The sequence below is a fragment of the Heloderma suspectum genome, chromosome 2, assembly GCF_057233095.1.
Source record: "Heloderma suspectum isolate Gila_16-S chromosome 2, 16-S_ref, whole genome shotgun sequence".
Lineage (NCBI taxonomy): Eukaryota > Metazoa > Chordata > Lepidosauria > Squamata > Helodermatidae > Heloderma > Heloderma suspectum.
In genome coordinates, this window is record NC_139459.1 from 93,185,072 (window position 1) to 93,211,160 (window position 26,089).

A 26,089-nucleotide genomic window follows, 5' to 3' on the forward strand; every position below is an offset into this window, starting at 1 on the left:
GCCATAGCTTTCCTCCCAAGGAGCAAGCGTCTTTTAATTTCATGGCTACAGTCACCGTCTGCGGTGATCTTGGCGCCCAAGAAAGTAAAATCTGTCACTGCTTCCATTTCTTCCCCTTCTATATGCCAGGAAGTGATAGGGCCAGATGCCATGATCTTAGTTTTTTTAATGTTGAGTTTCAAACCAGCTTTTGGACTCTCCTCTTTCACCCTCAACAAGAGGCTCTTGAGATCCTCTTCGCTTTCTGCCATTAGGGTGGTATCGTCTGCATATCGGAGGTTGTTGATAATTCTCCCGGCAATCTTAATTCCGACCTCTGATTCATCCAACCCGGCATTTCTCATGATGTACTCTGCATATAAGTTAAATAAGCAGGGTGACAATATGCAGCCTTGTCGTACTCCTTTCCCAATTTTGAACCAATCGGTTGTTCCATGTCTGGTTCTTACTGTTGCTTCTTGACCCTCGTACAGGTTTCTCAGCAGACAGGTAAGGTGGTCTGGTACTCCCATCACTTTAAGAATTTGCCACAGTTTGTTGTGATCCACACAATCAAAGGCTTTAGCGTAGTCAATGAAGCAGAAATAGACATTTTTCTGGAATTCTCTTGCTTTCTCCATGATGCAGCGAATGTTGGCGATTTGATCTCTAGTTCCTCTGCCTCTTCTAAACCCAGCTTGTACTTCCGGTAGTTCTCGGTTCGCATACTGCTGAAGCCTAGCTTGTAGGATTTTGAGCATCACCTTGCTGGCATGTGAAATGAGCGCAATTGTGCGGTAGTTTGAACACTCTTTGGGGTTGCCCTTCTTTGGAATTGGAATGTAAACTGACCTTTTCCAGTCTTGTGGCCACTGTTGAGTGTTCCAGATTTGTTGGCATATTGAATGCAGCACTTTAACAGCATCATCTTTTAGGATTTTAAATAGCTCAGCTGGAATACTGTCATCTCCGCTAGCTTTGTTGTTACTAATGCTTCCTAAGGCCCACTTGACTTCACTCTCTAGGATGTCCGGCTCAAGTTCAGTGACCGCACTATCATGGCTATCAGGGACATTCAGATCTTTCCTGTATAGTTCTTCTGTGTATTCTTGCCACCTCTTCTTAATCTCATCTGCTTCTGTTAGGTCCCTGCCTTCTTTGTCCTTTATCATGCCCGTCTTTGCACAAAACGTTCCCTTGAGATCTCCAATTTTCTTGAAGAGATCTCTAGTCTTTCCCATTCTGTTGTTTTCCTCGATTTCTTTGCATTGTTCATTTAAGAAGGCCTTCTTGTCTCTCCTTGCTATTCTCTGGAACTCTGCATTCAGTTGGGTATATCTTCCCCTTTCTCCCTTGCTTTTCGCTTCCCTTCTTTCCTCAGCTACTTGTAAAACCTCATCAGACAGCCATTTGGCTTTCTTGCATCTCTTTTTCTTTGGGACGGATTTCGTTGCTGCCTCCTGAACAATGTTACGGACCTCCATCCATAGTTCCTCAGGCACTCTGTCTATCAGGTCTAATCCCTGAAATCTATTCCTCACCTCCACTGTATATTCATCAGGGATATGATTTAGGTCATACCTGAATGGTTTAGTGGTTTTCCCCACGTTCTTCAATTTAAGCCGAAATTTTGCAAGAAGCAGCTCATGATCTGAGCCACAGTCAGCTCCAGGTCTTGTTTTTACTGACTGTATGGAGCTTCTCCATCTTTGGCTGCAAAGGACATAATCAATCTGATTTCGATATTGACCATCTGGTGATGTCCATGTGTAGAGTCGCCTCTTGTGCTGTTGGAAAAGAGTGTTTGCTATGATCAGCATGTTCTCTTGGCAAAACTCTATTAGCTTTTGTCCTGCTTCATTTTGTACACCCAGGCCATGCCTGCCTGTTATCCCGGTGATTTCTTGACTTCCTACTTTAGCATTCGAATCCCCTATGATGAAGAGGACATCTTTTTTTGGTGTTAGTTCTAGAAGGTGTTGTAGGTCTTCATAGAACCGATCAACCTCAGCTTCTTCGGCCTCAGTGGTCGGGGCATAGACTTGAATTACTGTGATGTTGAATGGTTTGCCTTGGATTCGTACTGAGATCATTCTATCATTTTTAAGATTGTACCCCAGTACTGCTTTTCCCACCCTTTTGTTGACTATGAGCGCTACTCCATTTCTTCTAAGGGATTCTTGCCCACAATAGTAGATATGATGGTCACCTGAATTAAATTCGCCCATGCCTGTCCATTTTAGTTCGCTGATTCCCAAGATGTCGATGTTCAATCTTGCCATCTCCTGTTTGACCACCTCCAGCTTACCTTCATTCATTGATCTGACATTCCAGGTTCCTAAACAATATTGTTCTTTACAGCATCGGATTTTCTTTTCACCACCAGACACATCCACAGCTGAGTGTCCTTTCGGCTTTGGCCCAGCCGCTTCACTCTTTCTGGCGCTACTTGGAAATACCCTCTGCTCTTCCCCAGTAGCATATTGGACACCTTCCGACCTGAGGGGCTCATCTTCTGGCGTCATCTCTTTTAGCCTTGTGATACGTTCCATGGGGTTTTCTTGGCAAGAATACTGGAGTGGGTTGCCATTTCCTTCTCCAGTGGACCACATTTTGTCAGAACTCTCTGCCATGACCTGTCCGTCTTGGGTGGCCCTGCACGGCATAGCTTATGGCTTCACTGAGTTACGCAAGCCCCTTCGCCACAACAAGGCAGTGATCCATGAAGGGGTCCCCACTATACCATTTGTTTATTTTTTTTGCAAATCACCTTGCATTGCCTTGGCAGAAAGGTGTATATAAATGCAATAAGTAAATTTATCAATACAGATTTGGACAGAAATGAGAAAAAGCTTAATATGAAGGTCAAACTTCATGCATCCAGTGTGGGACTATGGCATGGGAGAGGGGTGTTTAACCCTGCCATTATGCCATTTTCCACATGAAATCTTTGCCCAGCTGCTTTTTGCCTCAGTGAGAGAAACATTGCATAATGTATTTTGTAGACGAAGAGGTGACAGGGACAAGGGCACAATTTGTTTACATTCTATGGACCTGTTCTTAAGACTACTTAACACTCACGTGGCACACTCCTCACCAAAGTGGTAAAAGCACAGAAATCTCCCACCTCATCACCGTCATTCTATAATACCAGTGAATTAGTATCCAGTATTGATCACCGTTAATTTAAGTGATAATGCACTGAGATACAAAGAATTGTGTGATATAAAATGAAGAGTGCTTCCAGATGAGACTTTTATTGTGTGATTGATCTGCCACATTCACAGAATGCTAAAGTAGGTAGGGGTGTGTGTGTGTCCAAACAACAAAGTCTTTAATTTGTGGCTCTCCTGTGTTTTCCCCGCTCGTGCTTCTGTCTTTTTCTTACCATAAATAATCTGTTAACTGTGAAAAGGCACAATGCCTGTTGATTGTTAATGCTAGGAGCCCTCGATCTGAAAGGGCTCTGAAAATCCACTTAAGAGGTAAAGATGGAATATTTATTTAAAATATATATATATATATACTGCCCTTCATTATCAAATCACAGGGTGATATACAAAATTCATTAAAACAACAATTAAAATAAAATACAAAGATAAAAATGAACAAACAAAAAATATGTCAAGCTAGGTACATCTAGGAATAGCTGCACAATGTCTTTTGATTCGTAGTGCTACCATCCAGCCATCTGGAAGTACCCTAAGGCTGTGGTCCTATTACACACTTACTTGGGAGTAAATGACGGTGAACTCAGTGAGGCTTATTTTTGAGTAGACATAGGACTGCACTGTAAGGTAACTACTTTCCACTGTCATAATTCACCATAAACTTAATGGTTTATTTTAATAATTATTCTCTAACATTAATGGGAGAAACTGCATAAAACAAATGGCAAATATGGACTGCTTTTATAGAATATTTCTTTTGCCTTAAAAATGATATTCTTGTTTATCCATCAGCTGTTCTAATGTTAGAAAGCTGGAACTTATAAGCAGATTTATGAATTAAAATCAACAGGGTTTACTTCTGATCAGGCACGTACTTCTGTACTACATTTTGGCTCCAGTATTACTTGGAAACTTACAAGTTCAATGAAGGGAAATGTAAAGATGCTTTTTTTGTTGTTTTTAAACCAACAGAGATTTATATAATGGTGGGACTGGGAAATAGCCGTCGTGGGATGAAGGCTCCACCTCTTCTAGTTACTGCACTTGTGGCGTCTATAATTGTTCTAGGGTTCAATTACTGGATTGCAAGTTCCCGCAGTGCTGATTTGCAGGTATCACTCTTCTTTTGGTTTTCAAATTGATTGAACCAGCAAAGATGTTTTTCTTCAGAATTGCATTTAATGCCTCAAGTTTAGAAAGCACTTTAGGGCTTCTAATCTTAATCCCTGACAGGTATTTGGATGTTGGCCATGAGAACAAACAGCGGAGAAGAAAAGTGCTTGGGACAAGACTGTAACTGCAGTAGCGAAATACTGCATCCTGCTCAACCAGGAAGTTCTATAGCTTTATGTTACCATTGTTGCCTGATATTTATACTAGTAAAAAGGCCATTTTCTGTTCGTCTCTGTGTGTGTATATATGTATGTGCACACAGGAACAGACCTACTGCCAAAGTTGGGACTGGCTATTTTAAAAGTATGTGACATACTTCCCCCAACCCCCAATTTCTGTCTGTCTTTGTAGTAACAGCACATAGTTGCTCCTGCATTCCTTGTTCACCCAGTATTTTTGCTTCACTTCCTGCTAACAGCACACAAGTCCTGCCCCCCCCGCCCCCAACTCACCAACTTTCTTCACAGCTGCTGTATTCATTAACAATATGCCTGATGATATTTTTTTCTTGCCGTTCACCCTCCACCTATGTTCTCAAATTCTGTGATATAACTGGCAGCCACCTGTGTGTGTTTGTGTGGACAGAGAAGTAAATCTAGTTTTGCTGTCTGCAAGCTCAGAATGGGAACATATAATCTGATTACACATATTTTCCAGGAAGTTTTCTTCAGATTTCCTTTTCCTAATTTTTGTATCTGCTGTTTTTTAGAATCGTATAATGGAACTTGAAGGCAGAGTCCGCAGGGCAGCAGCGGAAAGAGGTGCCGTAGAACTGAAAAAGAATGAATTCCAAGGAGAGCTAAAGAAACAAAGGGAGCAGATTGACAAAATCCAGTCCCTGCATAATTTCCAGATGGAAAGTACCAACAAAATGCACAGGGATGAGAAGGTAGGAGCATTTTAGTTCTAGCTCTACTCTGGGCCTCACTGTGCAATTCATCTTCATGCAAAACTGTGAGAAGAAGGAGCCTTAAAATGTTCTTAAAACAAGCACATATCTAGTGTTGAGTAGTATAAACATGCAGCTTCTTGGGGGGAAAATATAGGGAGAAAATTGGTGTGCTGTGAAAATGTCATGGGAGCCCATGATACTAACAAAATCCACCTTCAATATTGCAAAAGATGTGAGACTTGTTGGGATTAAGAACTTCCATTTACTGACAAAATGAATTAACAGTTTGACTGCTGGTAAACAGCAATTCTTCCACAATGGGAACATTTTCTCAGGGGCTTTGGGTAGTCCTTGAGGTAGCTCAGTCATAGGTGTGATGTCATCCTAGGAAAACCACAGCATCTGGAAAGGTCCTAAAAGGGTGCATCCAGATGTATGTAATTTTAGCAGTGAGTCTGCTGTGAAAGTGCAAATGCCATGTTTTTGGTAGGCATACAATCCTCTTCTATAAATCAATCTCAGGAAAATATGTTCTTCTGCTTTGCTGAAGGGTCTGTGCACAGCACTGGCTGGCTCTTGTATCAATCAGGAAGCCACTTCCTTCCTTCTTGGAGCAGTTTTTCAAGTGCAGAAGCCCGTGTCGCAGGGGTATGGGGAAGCAGCAAACAAATATTTGATTAAATAAATGTGCAAAGCAGCCTGTCTGAAACGGGGGGCGGGGGGGAGATGAATGAAGAACAGATAATCACAATTGATCTGGAGGCTGTACACATGTCCTTTGAGGAGCAAAGATCATGGGAAGGAGAGCTAAGGTCACCCTGCAGCAGAAAACTCTGCACCAGCTCCTGTTTGCATGTACATCTGTATACAGCCAAAGAGACTTGATGGAAACTGTTGTTCCTTCTGCAATGAACTCCTCATGTTCAGGAAATGGAAATGTGTTTATAGTGTTGAAAGAGTTCATGTAAAAATAGGGAATCTCTCCAGCTTCAATTCACTGAAACATGATGCCCCATGGAGATAATGAGAGAACAGTGATTTATTGAAAAACATCTTCCATTTTGTCATTAAATTATTGTGTTATTGTTGCATTGCACTCACTTTGGTGGTTAGTAGGCTCTGTTCCTTGCTAATTAATACAAATCTTACTTCTGTGGAGTGGCTGAAGGAACTGATTCTTGTTTTCTATGCTGTTGGTGCCCCATTCAAATAAGAATTTCATCTTAAAAAAAAAAAAAAGTGACCGGTGAAGTTGTATAATAAACATAACTATGTAAAAAGTCATTTCTACAAGAAATTCCAAATACTTGTAAATATAAATAATCGCTTTATAGTGAGGGTTTTTATTCAACCCTGTCTTTGTATGCAAACATTTGAAAGCCTTTTGTGTTGCTGGAGTCATTAAGAGAGCAATCCTATGGGGATAGGCGGCCGCCTCCGAACTCGGAGGCAGCCACCTATCTAATGCAGGGCAGGAGAAGCACAGAGGGGATCGTTCCCTCCACATTTCTCCTGCCCTACATTTGCGGCTAGAGAGCTGATTTCACATAGGATTTGTTGTACCGGCATTTCTGCCTTCTCCGCCCCGGAATGCCCCGTTGTGGCTGCTCCATGCTCCTCTTCCGAGCGCAGGGCTGTTCTATACTGCCTGCAAGGCAGCACGGAAGGGGAAAAGGTTGGTTCTCCGGGAACCAACCTCGGAGAGGGGGCTTTGAGGTTGGTTCCCGGAAAAGCACGTATCCTGTGGCCGTCTAGCCGCTGACTAGCGGCCATAGGATTGTTCCCTAAGTGTCTAACACAAATTTGAGGAAGAGTTTAGCACACTGTATGACTCCTTCAATAGCAGTTCATTGTACCTGGTATTAGGATTTTTAAAAATCCTTCTATCATAGTAGTCCAAAATAAGATGCCTATTTTGTTGCTGCTACAGTTATTTGAGAACCATCATAATTATAGAGATATGTTTTATGTTTATACGTTTCAAGATGAGTGAAATCTTTCCTTCCTACCAAAGTATGATTACAGTGTACACAGAAATGATCTCTCCTAAGGCTGTTTTACTCTTAACTATCCCACAAGCTTACCCATGATATACTCAGGACTGTAATTTGAGTTTCCTTTTCTGTTTTTTGTATTATATTTGTGTTTCGTTTTTGTCACTTTTTTCCTATTTAACTTTATTTCAGAATAGAGTTCCATGTTAAAGAATGTGTATTTATTATAATATTCCCAAGAAAATATCAGACTATACTCTATTATAAACTTAAAATAGTTTTGAATCTGTTGATCTTCTGCTTTCCCCAAGGCACCAAAGAGCTTTCTTAAGAAAACAAGCCAAGCTACACAACCCCAAACCCTGCTAAACTATAATTAGATACATTATTGTGTAGCTCCTAAAGTTTCACCTTCTTGTGATCATAGCAATTTTGCCACCTTTATATTCAACTGTTACTTGTTTGGTTGTATCTTAGTGTGTTTATGGTTTTCTCTTCCAGGCAGAACTTTGATTAATGAAGCAGATCAGCTTTCTTCGCTTAATCCATGCTCCAAATTACCTTGCTGAATTGAAGCTATTTTAGTATGCTAAAAAAGCTAGCTATATAAACCAGAATGAGTGTGATGAATTTGGGGTAAAGTAGAATCAGTCACAATCTACTTTTAGGTTACTTGGTTTGTGGAACTTTACGTTTCTTCTTTGGTTGTAGGTTGAAGGATTGAAATCCCTTTCAGAACTTGTTTACTCCAAACCATAGCCCACAAATACTCTCAAGTGGAGTATGCATCGTTGGCTCAGTGACTATTGAGATTTTTTAAAAAATCTGGACAGCAATGGTGTTAGTTCATAATATAAAAATATAGTGAAAGGTTTCCAATGCCTTTAATCAAACATTAACATAGCTACTTTAGTGCATTTAGTAGATTGCTCTTCTTTAGTGTATCAGATTATTCCTTAAGTTCCTTAGGAGCTTGCTGTGAAGTTTAAAAATGAGATTGCTGGTGATTCTTAAGAGCTGAGCTGAACTAATATATATCCCTCAGAGAAGACTTTGGCCTGTTTCACACGTCAACCCCATATCATGGCTTGGTCACTGGGACCATGCCTTGGGTTCATGTTGTTTCTTTCTCCCCCTCCCTACTCTTTTACAAGCTATGATGCTTTTCCTTACAGACTGGTGGTTTGCGATTCCTTACAGACTGGTGGTTTGCGGAATTAAAATGCATGAGGGGAGGAGGGGTCACGCAAGCTTAAGGCATAGCTTTGGCATCCAAACCTTGGTTTGGCTATGATGTCTGAACTGGGCCACTGATTTTATAGTAAGTGATTTCAAGGGAAGTTGTTTGATTTCTTACTCTTAATTCAGAGACCTTCAGTCTGTTGAAATTTTAAAAATTAAAAATGATTTTATTGGGTAGAAGACTGTATAGCTTCTACAAGATGTAGGAAGAAAACAGCTGAATGGGCTGTTCTTTATTCCAAATACATTTCGATATATAATTTTGAAATTTTTTTCCAGAAGCAATCAAAATATCAAGGTCTGGAATAGATTATTCATAATTTTACAAGACTATAGTTGGCTTTTTAGAGGCCCATTTAGTGTCCTGTTAATATATAAAATAAGTCTGACATGCTACCAAACTCAAAGTAAAAATGCAATCAGGGAAGTATGTTCACAGTGGAAATCTAGGACAAGCTCACCTAATTATTACAATTTAAAAACTATACCCTTTTCTATCCCTAAGGTTGAGGATATCTAGCAACATTTCTTTGTCAGATTCATCCTTATAAAGCCCTTTGGGAGAAGGCACTGCTGATGTTTCTGTCTTACAGTGGAGGAACTAATCCCACTGAGTGACTGGGTTTGCACATCACAGTAAGCCATGGTGGGTTGTGAGCCTTGTTAGATTCAGCATGGCTTACTGTGACATCTGAACCCAGCGCAGGTGATTCAGCATGGTGTTTTTTTTTCCTGAACAAGCCATCCTAAGAACCCATGACTTGTAGCAGAGTTGTTGAGGGTAACTTGTTCTCAGGGTGGCTTGTTGTGATGGCCAAACCCGGCACTGTACCTTGTCCCAAGCAGCCACAGAGCTGCTTGGCAAGAGCAGCAAAAAAAAGCCCATCATGCTCTTCGCAATCCAGCCTGCCTCACCAGTGACTGCCCTGCCACCGATGCCCAAACAGCACTTCAGAAGGACCATTACTTGTTCTCCACTTTTATTCCGGTGCTTCGGGAGTATGCAAATCGGTTGTATTTGTTGTGTGTTTTTTAAACTCCCTGGTCTTTCACAAGTGCGCAAGAGCGTCGAGTCGGCTGTGAATAATGAACGAAGAAAGAATACTGAATTGCTTTGCAAAACAAAGTGAGTTGCAGGGTCTGCCTTAATAATTTTCAGAACAGTTGCTTTGTCTGAAGATTGTTATAGACAATGTTAATCTGTTTATGTATCCACATTGTTTTTATGTTTAGGGGTTCAGCTCAGGTTCCAAGAGGGTTCAGTTCAATTCCAATTAACTGTAAAAAAAAAAAAAAATCTAAACTGGTTGTTCACTTTGGCTTCAGCCTCAGGCTTGGCTTAAATCCCAAGATTCTGGTAGAGTCACCCTCAGGACCTGGAGTGGGCTGGCTTGCCAGCAATTGTGATTCTCAGACTGATCTCTCATCATTCTGAATAGGCACAGAGTCTTGGAATGCTTCTGTACCCAGCACTGCTTTTCTTGGACAAAGAAGATCTTGCTTCACCGATTTATGTTTTTGCAACTTACTAGCTTGGCTACCATATTTGAAGCTGACCTTGAAGATGACTTGGAAGTTTCAGCTAGTGCCAAATATGGCTACCTCTATCCTTTGAATACTGGGAGGCATAAACATATTCAGCCTGTGTTATATCTACACTGGCTGCCAGCGTGCTGGTTTAAGTTTTTAGAATCTTTCATGGTCAGGGATTCATATACTTTCAAGACCACTTGAAGTATGTCTCCCTCATGCCAACTATATTTATCAGATCAGGCCCTTCATCGCATTTCTGAATTTATTAATTACATTTGTATACCACCCATTAGCTGAAGCTGTCTGGGTGGTTTACAAGACAAAGCTTAAAACCATAAAATACAATAACATCATAGAATGTAATATAAAACAATACATTTTAAACATAATAAAGCCAAAGTAGCAGCCAAGATAAAATCCAGCAGCAGTGCAAAGATCTAAAAATGCACTAACATAATTGTTAAAACTGAAGGGCTAAAAGCTTGGGAAAATAAAACGGTCTTTACCTGGTGCCCAAAAGACCACAATGTAGGTGCCATGTGAGCCTCTCTGGGGAGGTCATTCCACAACTGGGGTGCCACCACTGAAAAGGCCCTAGTAGCCACTCACCTTACCTCATTTGATGGGGGCACCTGGAGAAGGGCCTCTGAGGATGATATTAGGGTCCAGGCAGTTATATATTGAAGGAGACGTTCCTTCAGGTAACCTTACCCCAAGCCATTTAGGACTTTGTAAGTTAATACCAGCCCTTTGAATTTGTGCTGGAAATGGACTGGCAGCCAGTGCAGATCATAACACATCACTGTAAAGGAGATGAGAACCTCATCTGCTAGGAGCAGGGCCTTCATAGTGCTGGACTCAAGGCAGTGGAATGATTTCCTCTCCTCCTCCCACCCCCTGGAATGAGATTACAGCCTCTTTGGACACTTTTAAGAAGGGTTGTAAGGCATTTCTATTCCAGTTATTGCAGGGATGGGAAACCTGTAGCTTGGGTTGGCCTAATTTCATGCAGGTGGAGTTAGCCCAGGAGTAGAGAAGGAGTAGGGCAGCAAAGAAAAAAAGATGAAAAGCCAAAATGGACAGGATGATAGATAATGGGGGGATGCTGTCTGCAAGTGATCAGAACTCTGGCAAGGGGCGGGGAAAGTAGGAGGGTGAGAGCCAAAATCGACAGAGCAATTAGTCCTCTGCACGTGAACAAGTTCAGACCTCAGGCAAGGTCTGCTAGGCAGGGAGGAAGGGTCAGGGGGGAGAGAAGGGTTTGGCCTGGCTGCATTTGGCTCTGGCCACTGCTGGCATGTGGCTCGTGATGGGTATGTGGCTGACAGAAAAAAAGTTCCCATGACCTGGAAATCATTGGATGGTGATATTTTCTGTTTTGCGTGTGGTGTGTCTTGTGTGTGGTGGCAGCATAGTTGTTTTGTGTTTATTTTGGTCTTTTAACAATTGTAAACTGAATTGGATTTGTGGAAAGGGGGTATGCAAGTGTTTTAAATAAAAATCCTATGAGGCAAGAGAAAATATATCAAGTAGGAGTAGTGGAAGTTTATGAGAGAACAAAACCAAACACTGTAAGTTGGGTTGAAGACAGGGGACAGGATCCAATTGTGCCCTTGCAGGTGCAGCCAGATCCACCTGTCCCAGTGTGTCTGTGGCCCCTACCACTGGTGGCCGTGATGTAGTGCTTCCAGGGACAAGCCCCGAAATGAGTGGAAATGCTAATTTCTGGAAGGGACAGGTTGTGCTCCTTCCAGAAATTAGTGTTTCTGGTCATTTTGGGGGCTTGCCCCTGGAAACGCTATATCATGATTGCCAATGGTAGGGGCTGCATGCACAGTAGAGCTGGCCGCACGCTCACTGGGATGGGTGGATCTGGCTACCTGTGCAAGGGCACCACTGGATCTTGCTCTGGGTAAAAGAGGATTTCCTCTTTAGGTTCCAATGCAGCATGTGTTCCACCTTTCCTTGATAAGCTTATGCTAATCTTTGGGCTGGCTGACTGTATCCTTCCCTTTATTTTTTGAGAAATAGAAGAATGTGTTGTCTATTTTGGAGAAACATTGAAATATTTAGGCCAGTAACAAGAATGGAAAAGCAATGCCATATCAAACCAAAAGATGTAGGTTAATGGGTTTTTGGTTCTTCAAGCATAAATCCATTCCCAACCATTTCCAGACAATTGGGATAATGTAGATAAGGAACACCAGATTCTGTGGTCTTCGATAAATCAGGGAGTGATGTGACCAGCACTGATACTGATTTCTCCTGCCCCTGACTGGTATGGAGACTATTTTCAGCTCCCAGTTCACAAGAATTTAAAAAATGTTGTCCACTCCTTTTTGTATGTTTCATTTAGTCTCAAATACATGGTATGTAGTAGTAGAACCAAAGGGCCCTGAATCCAAGTTTCACAATCACTGGCAGTTCTGCCTAGGCCCCATTTACATTCTGAGATTTCACCACGTATTACTCATGCATAGAGATGTGCAGGCCTGGAAAAATTCGGAACTCCCCAGTTTTTCCCCGGTGAGAAACATGTGAGAAAAACACTTTAGGTTATACTACCACTGTCATCAGATGCAATGGAACAGCATGTGAGTTATCCCACCTGTGTTTCTTTTTCTTTTTTTAAAAATTTCTTTGAGGCTTGGGTTTATAGAATTCACTGCCACAGTTTTTAGTAACATTCTCAATTAGACCTCACCACTAAGAAATGTAGCCGCAGCTATAAAACCTGTTCACTGCTGCCACTAGAATAAACCCTCTCTACTTAAAAGAAACTCAGTAGCCTGGTTCCTATGGTGTAGGCATGGGATTGCCACTACCACTAGCGACCACTGTTCAAAATGGACAAAAAAATAAGATGTTCATTAACGGAAATTATTCATAAAAGTGAATAAAATGTCACTCTTCAAGTAATAAGTTGAGATTGCTTAAATGTTCTTAAAGAGGGCTGCTTACCATTCCTAAGCTGAGTCTTTCCCAACTAAATGAAATCTCAGTGAAGTTTTTCCTTCAGATCAGATTTCCCTAAACTTCCTTAAAAATAGGAACAGATGCCGTACACCAGTCTTCTTCTGCCTCCATTTCTTCCTGCTTCTTCTGGCTTCCAGGACGATTCAGGTGTTTCAGGGACTACTTGTTGATGTTTCCTCTGGTCAGACATTAAATAGGAACCTTAAATATGTTATGTATAACTTGGTTTGCTCATAAAATTATCATGTTTGGTATATTAAATTTAAAAATATAGCTTATTCAGATAATTACAAATTTACTAAATGAGTTTATGTTTAAAAGCTTTTAAGTATAATGATAATTTTATGACCAAACCAAGTTATACATACTATAACTCTAGGAACATAAAGGCTGCTTTATGTTTCTAAAGCAGCCCTCCCTAACACGGTGCCCTCCGGATGTTTTGGACTACAATGCCCAGCATTCCTGACCATTGGCCATGCTGCCTGAGGCTGAAGGGAGTTAAAGTTCAAAATATCTGGAGGGTACCAGGTTGGAGAAGGCTACCCTAAAGCAACAAAGTGACTTTAGATGTGTAAAGAGCACTAAAAAAGTACTGCTTATTTTTCATTTCCCCCCTAATTTCCATTCCCCCCCCCCAACCCCCTCACCCAGAAAAAAGTTTTTTCCTCATGGTTTCAAAATTTCCAGAAATTTTACATCTCTACTCATGCATTTTTAGGGTTTTTTTCCCCCTGTAGCTTGCAAACTAGGAATCTGCTTTTAATATGAAAAATCTAATTCTCAGGATGCTGTTTCTGCATCTGATACCTAATCCTGCATTTGCACAGTAGTCCAGCACAGCCCAGATCATAAGAAATGGTTATACACAGGCTCAGACACATGTGTGCTGCTTCTACCCAATGAAGTAGTTTATACATTTGAAATTGGTTGTCTAGATCATTTTTCACAGATGCTCTTTCCCTGGAAAATTTCTAGCAGGCAATATTATAACATCTGCCTGCCAGCTGGGGCAAGATATTTTCTACACAGCTAGTGACAGTTCTGTTTTGTTACCAGATATCTGAGCACTAGCTATAATAAAATCTCTTCCCCCCACTTTTTTTTTTTTTTTAACATAAACATGGGGTTGCTGTAGAATTTAGGGGGGGGTTAAGGAGAGGATAAAAAGAGAACTAATACAATATGCTTTCTGTATTTGCTGATTTTCCCATTTGCCTTCCTTTGTGCAGATTTAACTACCTTGAGTTCAGTAGAGATTGTAGCAAATGGCCCCAGTGGCCCAAACTATCTTGGTGATGTTTTACATTTATTTGTGAGAAGTGTTTAAACTTCACATGCAATTTTTAACCTGGTGCTTAAGTTGAGATAGTTTGAAGAAGATGCACATATTGTTGATGGATACTCTAAAGAAGGAAAAGGAACAAGATAGTTTCCTGGAAGGCATACCCATAGGAGAAAGTACTGGTGGAAACAGTCCTATTTGTCCATATATGTATGCCACACTTATCCTTGTGCTATTTTACCTTTAGATGATGTTTTATATGTCACTTGAGGATCAAGTGAGGAAGTAACCCACTGTTTGTTTTCTTCAAAATCTACTCAAGGTTTTGGTGTTACTCTAATACAGACTGCTCGTGTACCAATGGTGTTGGGCACTTCACTAAGCTACAGTCTTTGTTCTTCTGATTTTCCTTACCTGCAAAAATAAAGAAATATTCCCACCTCTTTCATGAGGATTACCTAACATTTATACAGTGCTGGGATAATGTAGAAAGTAAATGTAAAGTCATAGGGTTGGATTCAGACTTGGTCATACTTGGAGTAGGCCCACTGAAGTCATAACTAAAGTCTGGATCCAACCCATTGTTTTTAATCCCTTAATTTCTTTCTTTCTTTTCAGGAAATGCTGTTGAATAACATTACAATAAGTGATAGATTGATCCAGAATCTTCAAGGTAAAACTCGATAAAGCACAGTATTTATAACAAATATGTTTTTTATCTCTAAACCTTTCCTCATTACATCCCATTATATGTCTATTTATATAACTTTTCCATCCCAGAGTATTAAGAGAGTGTGATAGCAGCTATAGTTGTTACTCGGTTGTATCCAATATTAGCCTAATTGAAGGCCCATTCATTTCATTGGGTTTAGTTAAGTAGGACTAACTTTGGATACAACCCTTAGAATGTAGGCCCCACGCAGAATGATACACAGGGATGGTTCGCATGACATGGCCAACTCATTGTGGGATGTTATTTAACCCATGATGAGCTGCAGCGTGTGCGGCCACCATTTTCATTGCACAATCCCGATTGTGCCAATTGGGGGTTGTGCCGTGTCATCTGAACCCAGTCATCATGGGTAATTCGAGCATTAAACAACCCTAGCTTAATGTCTACTGCAAATTGTGGATTAAGAGAGGGTTGTTCAACCTTCAAATAACCCATGATGACTGAGTTTGGATGACATGGTGCAGTCACCAATTTGGGGTTTTGCAATCAAAATGGCAGTCATGGTATATGCCCGAGCATATGCCACGTGTGTTGTGCAAACTACATCACAGACTGACCTGGTATGCACATAATGCTAGCCCATGTTCTATTTAACCCATGGGTTGTTGAATTCTGGGTTGTCGTGATGTGCAAACCCAGCCACGCTAACAAACCATGGTTTGTTGACCATGAATAACCCAGAAAGAGAATCCTTGGTTTGTTGTTGGGTTGTAAAATCTGGGTTGTTTAAACCATGGGTTGCTGTTAGATGTGAACCTAGTACCATGGGTTGTTCCTCGATTGTTCTGCCAGGCTATGGAAACAGCAGACAAAAGTAATAAAAATCCCAGCTGCAGAGGCATTTGGGATACAGGGAGAGAGCAGGTGAAGGAGGAGGGAAACCACCCAGGGATTGAGAAAACAAACCATGGTTTGGTTTGATTGTCTATCAGACAACCCCTGCGTAGGGTAACAAACCATGGGTTAATTGTAGGTTAAATAAACCTGTTTTAAAAAAAGCCTTGAGGCCAACCTAGACAAGATGTTGGATATCTGTGACTGGATTACCCATCTCCTTTTAATTTTTTTAAAGTACAAAGCAGCTGTGGAGAGACTTGATTTAGATCCAGCTGCTGTTTGCCCTATTAGAAGAAAATGGGAGAAAACAGCAGATTTGGGAGTGGGGCGGGTGGATATTCATGAGGAAACCAGGTTAACCCTTCTCCCTTCCCGCAGTACCAAGGTTGCAGTCCAATCCCTATAGCTACTTTTTAAAAATTTAAGAGATGGTTCTGTAACATCTCATCCAGTATGGCCCTCAGTTTAGTTCTAGTTTATTTTAGTTCTACTGTAGCGGTTCAAAATATGAGCTGTGAGGGAAATGCTATATACATAAGAATTCTTATTTAATCAGAAGCCTAGAGATGGATGACTGTAATAAAAATTACCAAGTTAAAAACATTACTGATTTGTGAAGGACTTAAAAATAAGTTAGTTGCAAGAGGTGTATTAGTATCTTAAATCCACATAATGCATGGGGAAGGAACTGATAGGAATAGGAAATGCTGAATCATAGGCTGCTGGATTTCAGAGTAGAAGCAGCCAAGACTATATAAATACTTAAAAGCTTCTGTTGAAGGGAGAGTGATGGAGGGGAAAGTAGTTTATAGTCCTTTAATGTGTATTTGATGAATACTCTCTCAGCATCCATTAACAATTTTTCTGGTGCCAAAAAAGAAAGCAAGGCAAGTGCATGTTCTGAGGGAGAAGCTTCAAAAGAGACAGAAAAAAAAAACCTTGGACCTGCACTCTTCTTACGGCATGATCTGGTTTGGATACATCTGTGTAGGGACAGGTGGAGAGACTCCTCCTGGCAACAGGGAGTTGGAAAGATAGCCTCTTGGTACCTTCCAATTATGTTTATCCTAAACACACTCACTAGGAAGTAAGCCCCATTGAAGATAGTAGGATTTACTTTTGAGTAAACACAGTTGTTTTGCATAGGTCATATAGACTGAACAGAAGTAGGGTTTTAATGTAGTTGCTGTGGATCATTAATCTTCTTGATGAAAGAAAGAACATTCTTTCTCGCTCCTTACACATATTTTCCCCTCCCCAAAATATCATAGGGTTTTTTTGTTTCTATATTAATAACATTATTATCACCATTAATTTTGACCCAGAAAACTTGAAAGAGATGCAGAAGGAATATGGAAAGCTCCAACTGGATGTATTTAGGTTTCAGAAAAACCAGACTAACCTTCAGAAGAAATTTACATATGACATGTAAGTTTGCACAAGTTGGATGTGTGTATTATAGGTAATAGGGGCAGGGGGTATCATATTCAGTTTTCCTGTTGATGGAACTGCTTCCATCAGGGGAATGAGGACAATTACCCCTCACTCCTGCGTGCCCTCAGAATCTGCTCCAGAGGGTTGTGGGATACTCTGGACCTGACTTTGAGGGGGCAGGAAGAAGGGAGAAGAGGAGGAGAAGATCCCATCACACAAGCAGACGTTCATTTGCACGACATTGGATTTCTCCTACTATGGCCCTAAGCCAGGCTGTTCATTTTAAGCTTGAATCTGAATACATTACCTATACTGAAGTCAACGGGACACCGGTCAGGATCCAACAGCGGCCTTCTGCGCACAGCTGGTTCCGCCAGCCCCAGTGTGCACGCTGCCAGCTCTGCTGGCCTCAGTGCATTCGCAGCCCCTACCACTTGCAGCCGCGATGTAGCACTTCTGGGGGAGAGCCCCGAAATGAGCAGAAACACTCATTTCTGGAAGGGGCAGGTCGCTTCCTTTCCAGAAACAAGTGTTTCTGCTCTTTTTGGACGTGTCTCTTTGGAAGTGCTACATCATAGCCACCTGTGGTAGGGGCCATGGGCACACCTGGACCGGTGGGAGCTGGCTGCATGCGGAATGCCCCTGTTGTATCCTGACCTAAGACTGCAATCCTATACGTATTTAACTGGGAGTAACTCCTATTGAAGTCAATGGGGCTTACTGCTTAGTAGACATTTATAGGATTGTGCTGTTGATCACCTGCATTATTGGCTCATGAATTCAGGCATTTAGTTATGGTACTCCACCTACCTACAAATCAAAACTGCAAGGGGCTTATATGAGTTGTCATTAAACTTAGGGATATTTCTATATGACCTTACCTACAACTTTAAAATTTGAAAGGTGAGTGCAAAAGTAGAAACATTAAGTCCAAGAGAGAACAAATGTACTTTTTAAAGGGGTTATTCTTGTTGGTTAAAGTAGGCCTGCACATGTGACTGTAGGAGCCAAAGGCAGTCTCCTAGCCATGTATAGCAGCCCACCAATGGTTCAATAAACTTCTTGTTCTTGCTAATCTCTCCAGGACTGCAAAAACAGGGAGGTTATCAAATATCTGGTAGGCCACAATATGTAGCTGGTCTGCTTTGTCTGGCTTATTTGTTTATAACATTTATATCCTGCCTTTTTTTTTTATTTCATTTCATTTCTATACCGCCCAATAGCCGAAGCTCTCTGGGCGGTTCACAAAAATTAAATCCAAGCAACATACAATAAAACAATTTAAGATATACAGAACATTAAAACCCCAATATAACAATACAACCACAATAAAACCTAGCAGCAGTGCAGGAGTTTAAAATACAGATTTAAAACAGCAAAGATAAAAATTTAGAAAGCTAAAATGCTAAAATGCCTGGGAAAATAAAAAGGTCTTCACCTGGCGCCGAAAGGAATACAATGTAGGCGCCAGGCGAACCTCACTAGGGAGCTCATTCCAGAGCCGGGGTGCCACAGCAGAAAAAGCCCTCCTCCTAGTAGCCACCCGCCTCACTTCCTTTGGCAGGGGCTCACGGAGAAGGGCTGCTGCTGATGATCTTAAGGTCTGGGCAGGCACATATGGGAGGAGGCGATCCTTCAGGTAACCTGGCCCCAAGCCGTTAAGAGCTTTGAATGTTAACACCAGCACTTGGAATCGGGCCCGGAAATGGACTGGCAGCCAGTGCAGCTGGAAAAGTACTGGCGTAATATGAGCTCGCAGGCCAGTCCCTGTTAACAATCTTGCTGCCCTATTTTGGACCAGCTGAAGTTTCCGGACCGTTTTCAAAGGCAGCCCCACGTATAACGCATTGCAGTAATCCAGACGAGAAGTTATCAGAGCATGGATAACTGTAGTAAGGCTATCTCTGTCCAGATAAGGGCGTAGTTGGTATACCAGCCTAAGCTGATAAAAAATGCTCCGTGCCACTGAGTTCACCTGTGCCTCAAGTGACAGTTTTGGATCCAAGAGCACCCCCAAACTACGAACCTGATCCTTTAGGGGGAGTGCAACCCCCTCCAGAACAGGTTGAATATCACCTAGCTGGGCAGATGAACCACCCATTCACAGTACCTCCGTCTTGTCTGGATTGAGTTTCAGTTTATTAGCCCTCATCCAGTCCATTACCGTGCCCAGGCACTGGTTCAGAACAGCTTCACCTGGTTTTGATGAGAAAGAGAGGTAGAGCTGGGTGTCATCTGCATATTGATGGCACCTCAGCCCACACCTCCGGATAACCTCCCCCAGCGGTTTCATGTAGATGTTAAACAGCATGGGGGATAGAATAGAGCCCTGTGGAACCCCATGGCACAGTTGCCATGGCACAGAGCAGTAATCCCCCAGCACCACCTTCTGGGATCGGCCATCCAAGTAGGAGCGGAACCACTGTAGTGCAGTGCCTCCTACTCCCAACCCAGACAACCTATCCAGAAGGATACCTTGGTCGATGGTATCGAAATTTTCTTCAATGAGCTGATGAAAGTACACATAGTTCTTCCCACCCGATTTTTATCTTCACAAAAACTTTATGAAGTAATTGGCCCAAGGTCACCCAGTGAACTTCATGGCTGGGTAGGGATTTGAATCTGGGTCTCCTTGGTCCTAGTTTAACACTTGACCATTACTGCAGACTAGCGTGATGGATTACAAGTTGTGCATTACAAGTTGTGCGTTACTAGCGTGATGGATTACAAGTTGTCTTCTGTGTTCAAAAGGACACATTTGAACAACTAACTGTATTCTGTTGTTTGGTTCAAGGAACCAGTGTATCAGTCAAATGAAAGAACTAAACGAACAATGTGAAGAAAGGATAGAAAAAATATCCCAAAAAGGCAGTGAGACGCCACAAGAAAAAGAGAAGAAAGGCATTACAGATATATCGGAGAAAAATTATCAAGTAAGATTTTAAATTTCTTTTCAGAGGGGTAATTTTTTCATAAACAGTAGTTGAGCCAGGTCGAGCTGATTCAGCTCATCATTCAGAATACCAGGGTCAACAACTATAATTGCCGATGGTCAATCATAGGAAAAAGGTGATGGCCGGTGAACCAAGATGCTTCTCATCTCCACTTTTTGCATGCATATTCTTTCTGTTTGCTGCTGCCTCAGATCTCAACTTGTTTGAATTTCTGCATGCTCATCTATGTTCAGGAGTACTGTAAGGCCCCAGTCCAATGCACTGGGTAAGATATAGTCATTATACCACTGTAACTGAAGTGCAGGCCTATCCCTCAGAAACGGAGGATCCTATTTGTTTTTGTATTTGCAGCAAAAATCAGTATAGCAGTGATCTTTGCTCTTTTACAAGCAGAAGCTACTTTGTTTCCACAGTCTGCCATCAAGGCCACTTAAGGGCCTTTCCGGGGGTGGGGGGGCAGGTCTCCCATCCTCTTAAGTCAGGTAGCGAGCCAGGTAGGTACATAGTACTTGAACTGAGGCCATTTTGGGTCTCTCCTCCCCATCCCCCTCCAGTTACTAGGCAGACAAATTCCAACAGGTTCACTTGGTGTTTGGATCGGGACATCTTTTTCTCAACACTGAGAGCGCGCTCTGCTCTACTCAATGCTTCAAAATCTCCCAACACACGCCCATGTTGCTTTCGCTCTCTCACCCATGCATTCAATTTCCCCTCTACCTCCAGTGGCTGCACTGTGCACCACTGCAGCTAGCCAGTCACATTCCTCTTTGCCTCTTGGGCTCTTCCTTACCACAGCTGATTGGCTGCTCCTGCATTTTCCTGTTCTCTTGACTGCCCAGCCCCAAAAGCCTCCTCTGCTAGCGCATATCACAGCAATCAGCCCACCGCTGAAGCAAACACCAAAGCAAAGCTATGGGGAGGGAAAGGGGGGTGGGGGCAGAGAGCTACACTTGAGGTGAGTGGAACCCACCAGAAGCCCTTGGGCCTTGCAGTGAGGAACACTGCAGTATAATATTGTACAGGCATCTGCTGGTCCTATTGGCATTACTGGGTCATGCAACAGTGGGAGCAGTGGTGTAGTGGAGCCAGGGCTTATAGGGATGCAGCGTCAGCATTTTTTTTTTATTAGCAGGGATGCTGACGACATCTGCCACCCCCACCTCCCCGAGAATGCCCTTTTCCCTCTGAGCCCAGCTGCAATCCCCACAGTAGCCGGGCAGAAATGAATTTTCCCAGCAACAATATATTGTTCCTCGTAATGCAAACTATTTTGGGTGGCTTATTCTTGAATGGGGAATTAAAACCCATTCGTGTTACAGAATATCTTGGGAACATGAAAATTGCTAGAACTGGTTTGTTGATATGAGTCAATACAGTTGCCTGTATTTTTGGACTCTCTTTAGAGGCATGGTTGTGGGGAGTGTCATGATGAGCGCCTGCACTTCAAAATTTAGCACTATACCGCTGGGTGGGTGGGAGGACAGGAACCACTGTTGGAGCAGCACCAATGGCAGATAGTACACAAAGGCTTGTTAGCAGTGGCAGGAAGGAATGAGGTGCCCTCTTGCACAGCTTTGAAAACATCTAGAAAAATAACTAATTCTCACGAACTTTAATTGCTTTCTTGCCTACACATGCCTACATACATCCAGTTCTTTTGGGACCAAAAAATCCTAGTTTGTGTATGGCTTTGTTGCCTGGGTAAATTATCATTTTCACTGCAGGTGACAAGGCAAGTTGCTATTACATGTCTTCCAACATTTCACCGACTAAAATAGGGTCATGCCTGTAACATCTTTATTCTCATACCAAGGGCCATTGTCCAAGCACCCCCACAGACACTGTTATCCATTGCTGTAAGATACTTCACCTCTTGTATGTTGTATTAATTAACTCTGGAATCATCTGTCTTCCACTGGTTTAAAAGCATGGATACTGTTTGCTCTATTGAAGATATACTAGAAAAATGTAATTGTTATGATGAGTTAAAAATAAACTTAAGAAGCATAGCGAGTGAAATGACAGGCTGTGCCCTGCATGGTATGCAGTGATGGAAGGCTCTATGACCCAGTGGAGGCTCCATGAGCAGTAACAGAGGGGAAGGCTATTTTCGCTGACTCCCCCTTCCTCGGCAACCCCTTCTTCCTTCCCCTCAAATCTGCTCTTGAGGGTTTGGGGACGCTTTGGAACAATATGGAAGGCAGCACCTGGGCTCCAGAAGAAAAGGGGAAGAGGGAAGTTGTGAATATCCCCCCCCACACACACCCCTGCTCAAAGAAACCTCCACTGGATCGATGAGCCTTCGATCAATGGATGGACACAATTGGATACAACCCTTATGTTTATACATGTGCATTTATGTACATGTGCATTGTAGATAAGCAACTTTTTTGTTTAAATATGAGAGAGACAAGGGAAGGAGCTGTACCCTTAATGACAACTCCAGCAATGCATACTAAATATTGTAACAAGGCACCCCAAAAGAGGGACAGTGATTTTTATCAGGCACAAATTACAGAAAATAGGTTTTTTTCCTGGTAAGTAGAGACAGTTGGAGAGTGTGCCATTAGCAGGCTTGCCCTTGCATTGTTGTTAGGATCTCTAGGGTGGAGACTGTGGGCTGATTATAGATATGGCTATAAGCCAGCTGCTCACTAAAGCAATCTTGTTGCTGTTTCATATATCCTGCTTTGACTCTCCCTGTCCTTTTATAAGAATAGATTCCTGTGGTCCCTTTAAAAAAAAAAAATAAATAATAAACATTATATGAAACTATTAAGTTTTTCAACTGGGATGAGAAACTTTTTAACAAGTTCCTCATTGAACAGGATGTGACTGCTTCATCCTTCCAAGATCTTTGACCTTGAAGTTTGTATGGTAAATAGTATACCTCCATTTCATGCAAGCAACTGAAGCTTGAGTTATTTTTATTGTGGTGATAAATGAAATAATGTGCAGCCATTGGTGGAGAGGGACATATAAGATGTACTTAGTAAATTTTCATACATTATGAAGGTATGAAAAAAATAATTACCTAGTTAAAGTATAAAATGAAATTATGTGTGTGTGTGTGTGTGTGTGTGTGTGTGTGTGTTTAGAAACTGAAGGATCCAAGTGCTTTTCAAATTATTCTTCAGTTGCTCATTATAATATCCAAAACTAAAGCCAGAAATTACACACACCCTTCTCTCAGCCAAACCAGGGCTGGATGTCCTGAAGTAACATTCTTCTAAAAGCAGGTATGCATAGGGAGAGGAAATTAGCCCTCGCCCCCCCTTCCCCACCCTGAGATACTACAGACACAATCCAATTCCCTCCCACCCCACCCCTGGAGTTGCTGTTGGCCATGGAGATAAAAACATACAGGTGCCCATATTGTGCCTGCATGTTTTCCTCTCTGTGGCTAATAGTAACTCCAGGGGTGGGGGTGGGAAGATCGGATTGGGTCCATGGCACCGGGAAGGGGAGGGTTAAGCCCCCCATATGCTTTGGTCTTGATCCAAATTACCTCCATTCCCATCATGACTCCTTTTAGGAGAAGAAAATTATGTGGAGAGATCCAGTCATAGCTATTTAGATCCTGTCACAATGCATTGAAACTTAGATAATTTTAAGTCACTTTGGAACTTAACTTCCTCATATAATTTAATGGGATTTGAAAGCACTTATCTTTTGGCTGGATCTAGAGATGTAAAATTTCTGGAAATTTTAAAGTAGGGTGGATTGATTTAAATAAAGCTATTTAAATCAATTATTTAAACCAGCAAGAAAAAAGGCTGATTGCATCAAGTTTCTCATTGGTACTACTTCATATATTTCCCAAACAATGGTGCAAATCTGACCCCTAACCTTTGTTAATATACAGCTAAAGCATTTACACTGTTTCTTCGCTCTTACAACCAGACCTTTCATCTGTATACATTTTGCTTACTTTCCTATTTTACCTATACAAGAAATGTCTTTAAAATATCCCCATATATAAGGTCTTCCTTATGACCAGCAACCATGATAAATGTGTGAGGTTAAGTATGGGAATATAGGAACTGCATGCTGGACAATCTTGTATTCTATTCTCCTTTCTGCTTCACTCTGCGTTGGCCCAATCCCATCCTCACAAAAAACAAAGTAACAGACTGAAACAAAACACCCATAACTGATTGGTAGGTCTGATAGTTACTGGGAAGACTGGAGTAATTTATTTTCATCAGGTGGAACTGAAATACCTCTGTTTGGTTGGTAGAGTGGTATATATTCCTATCTGAGAAATTATTAAATTGGTTCTTCATTTACATAGAGAAGCCTCCTTTAACTCAGCATATCTGGTAGAGGCATGGATACAGCTTGGAGCAGCTTCTCCAACCTGATGTCTTCCAGGTGTGTTTGATTACATTTCCCACTTTCCCTAACCAGCATGACTATGCTAGGTGGGGATGATGGGAAGTAGTCCAACATATCTGGAGGGCCCTGGGTTGGGGAAGGCTGGTTTAGAGTTTAACTGTTGGACTAACATGCTTATACCCAGATTATTTAAAACTAACCTAGCTGTTACGAAAAACATACCATTTTTAAAAATCCAATTTAAATCCTTAAATCTAAAAACAAATTATCATAAATTTTTATCCACTTGATTTTAAAGTCTTGGTGGAAAACATTTTTCCTTTCTCTTATAGATTTCAGTTTTTAAAATACTTTCCTAATCAAACGAACTTTAAGAAAATGGTATGTATAGCTTAGCAAATAAACTGATCATTTTGTTCTGATTTATATTTATAAACCGCCTGGAGTTTGATTTTATCACAGAAAGGTGGGCCATAAAAGAAAAATAAATAAGTATGCCCAGGGTTAGAGATGGAGCTGCAAGCTGCTGCACCCTAAAATACAGAAGTATAATCTTAGATTTTGCCAGTTGGGAAAATAGGAATAAAATAGAAGTTGCTACTAAACCATCAACACTGTAATAAACAACAGTACATTTTTATTTTGCTGGCTTAGAAATAGAATGTAGCTTATCTATTATGCAGTTTTATGTTGCACTTTGTGGTTTTAAGTTTTGTGAACCATCCAGAGAGCTTCAGCTATTGGGCGGTAGAGAAATGATTTTAAAAAAAAATAGAATACTGCCTTTTAAAGAAAAGACAGAGAAAGCAAATATCCCTTTAATTATGGACTAGCAGAAAAATTGGATAATCACTTAAACTTCATAGCAATTCTGATAACTTCATTAGTATGTCATGCATATATAAAGCTGCAATCTTATACATTTTTGACACAGTCCCATTGAATTCAGTAACGTTGTATTCTGCAAGTGTCATAGTAACTGTAGACAAAATTAACTGTTATGAACCCATATATATTATCCTTATTTTGCTTTGTAAATAGTCTTGAAAACAGTAGTGTGATGTATATCTGTAATCAGAATCAGTATATTGTTCGAATTATCTTGATTTAAAGATTGTCATTTCAAGTAGATTAAGTGCTGCCTCTGCTGTCACGTTAAGCAGAATTGGAGGGAAATGTTGTTTGTCACTATTTCAGCAACATGTGTCCCTTCTCCATTTAAAGAAGAGTGGGCCAGCCTGGACTTATGAAACCTTATAAAAATGCTGACCGTGACAAAAGCATGACTCAGACAGCACAACATGTGCACAAGGATACATTATGATTGCCTCTGACAATCATCATCATCATGGCGATCACTCATGACAGAGTAAGATTGTCTTCCAGGGGTAGAGTCTTAGCAGTGGATCTGTAGGTGGCTGTGAAGGCCAATTCTGGATCCATGCAGCCTCCCACACTGAGGACATAGGTTTCCTAGGTGTCATAGGTTTCCATAGGATCATGATGAGGATTTGCTTGACGTGCCTTTCGCCGAGCTCGTTTCTCCCTT

At 41.4% G+C, this 26,089-nt stretch overlaps 1 protein-coding gene across 17 annotated transcripts in view; it reads left to right on the forward strand.

The window, feature by feature from the left end:
• GOLM1 (golgi membrane protein 1) overlaps positions 1 to 26,089 on the forward strand; it is a 56,948-nt gene that overhangs the window by 23,280 nt on the left and 7,579 nt on the right. For all 17 annotated transcript variants that reach the window (XM_084834173.1, XM_084834165.1, XM_084834180.1 and 14 more), the window contains 5 exons: positions 4,122 to 4,261; positions 5,032 to 5,211; positions 14,863 to 14,917; positions 17,140 to 17,242; positions 20,043 to 20,181. In XM_084834173.1, the coding sequence (XP_084690299.1) occupies positions 4,133 to 4,261; positions 5,032 to 5,211; positions 14,863 to 14,917; positions 17,140 to 17,242; positions 20,043 to 20,181 (606 nt within the window). In that variant the 5' untranslated portion in view covers positions 4,122 to 4,132. The remainder of the gene's footprint in view (positions 1 to 4,121; positions 4,262 to 5,031; positions 5,212 to 14,862; positions 14,918 to 17,139; positions 17,243 to 20,042; positions 20,182 to 26,089) is intronic.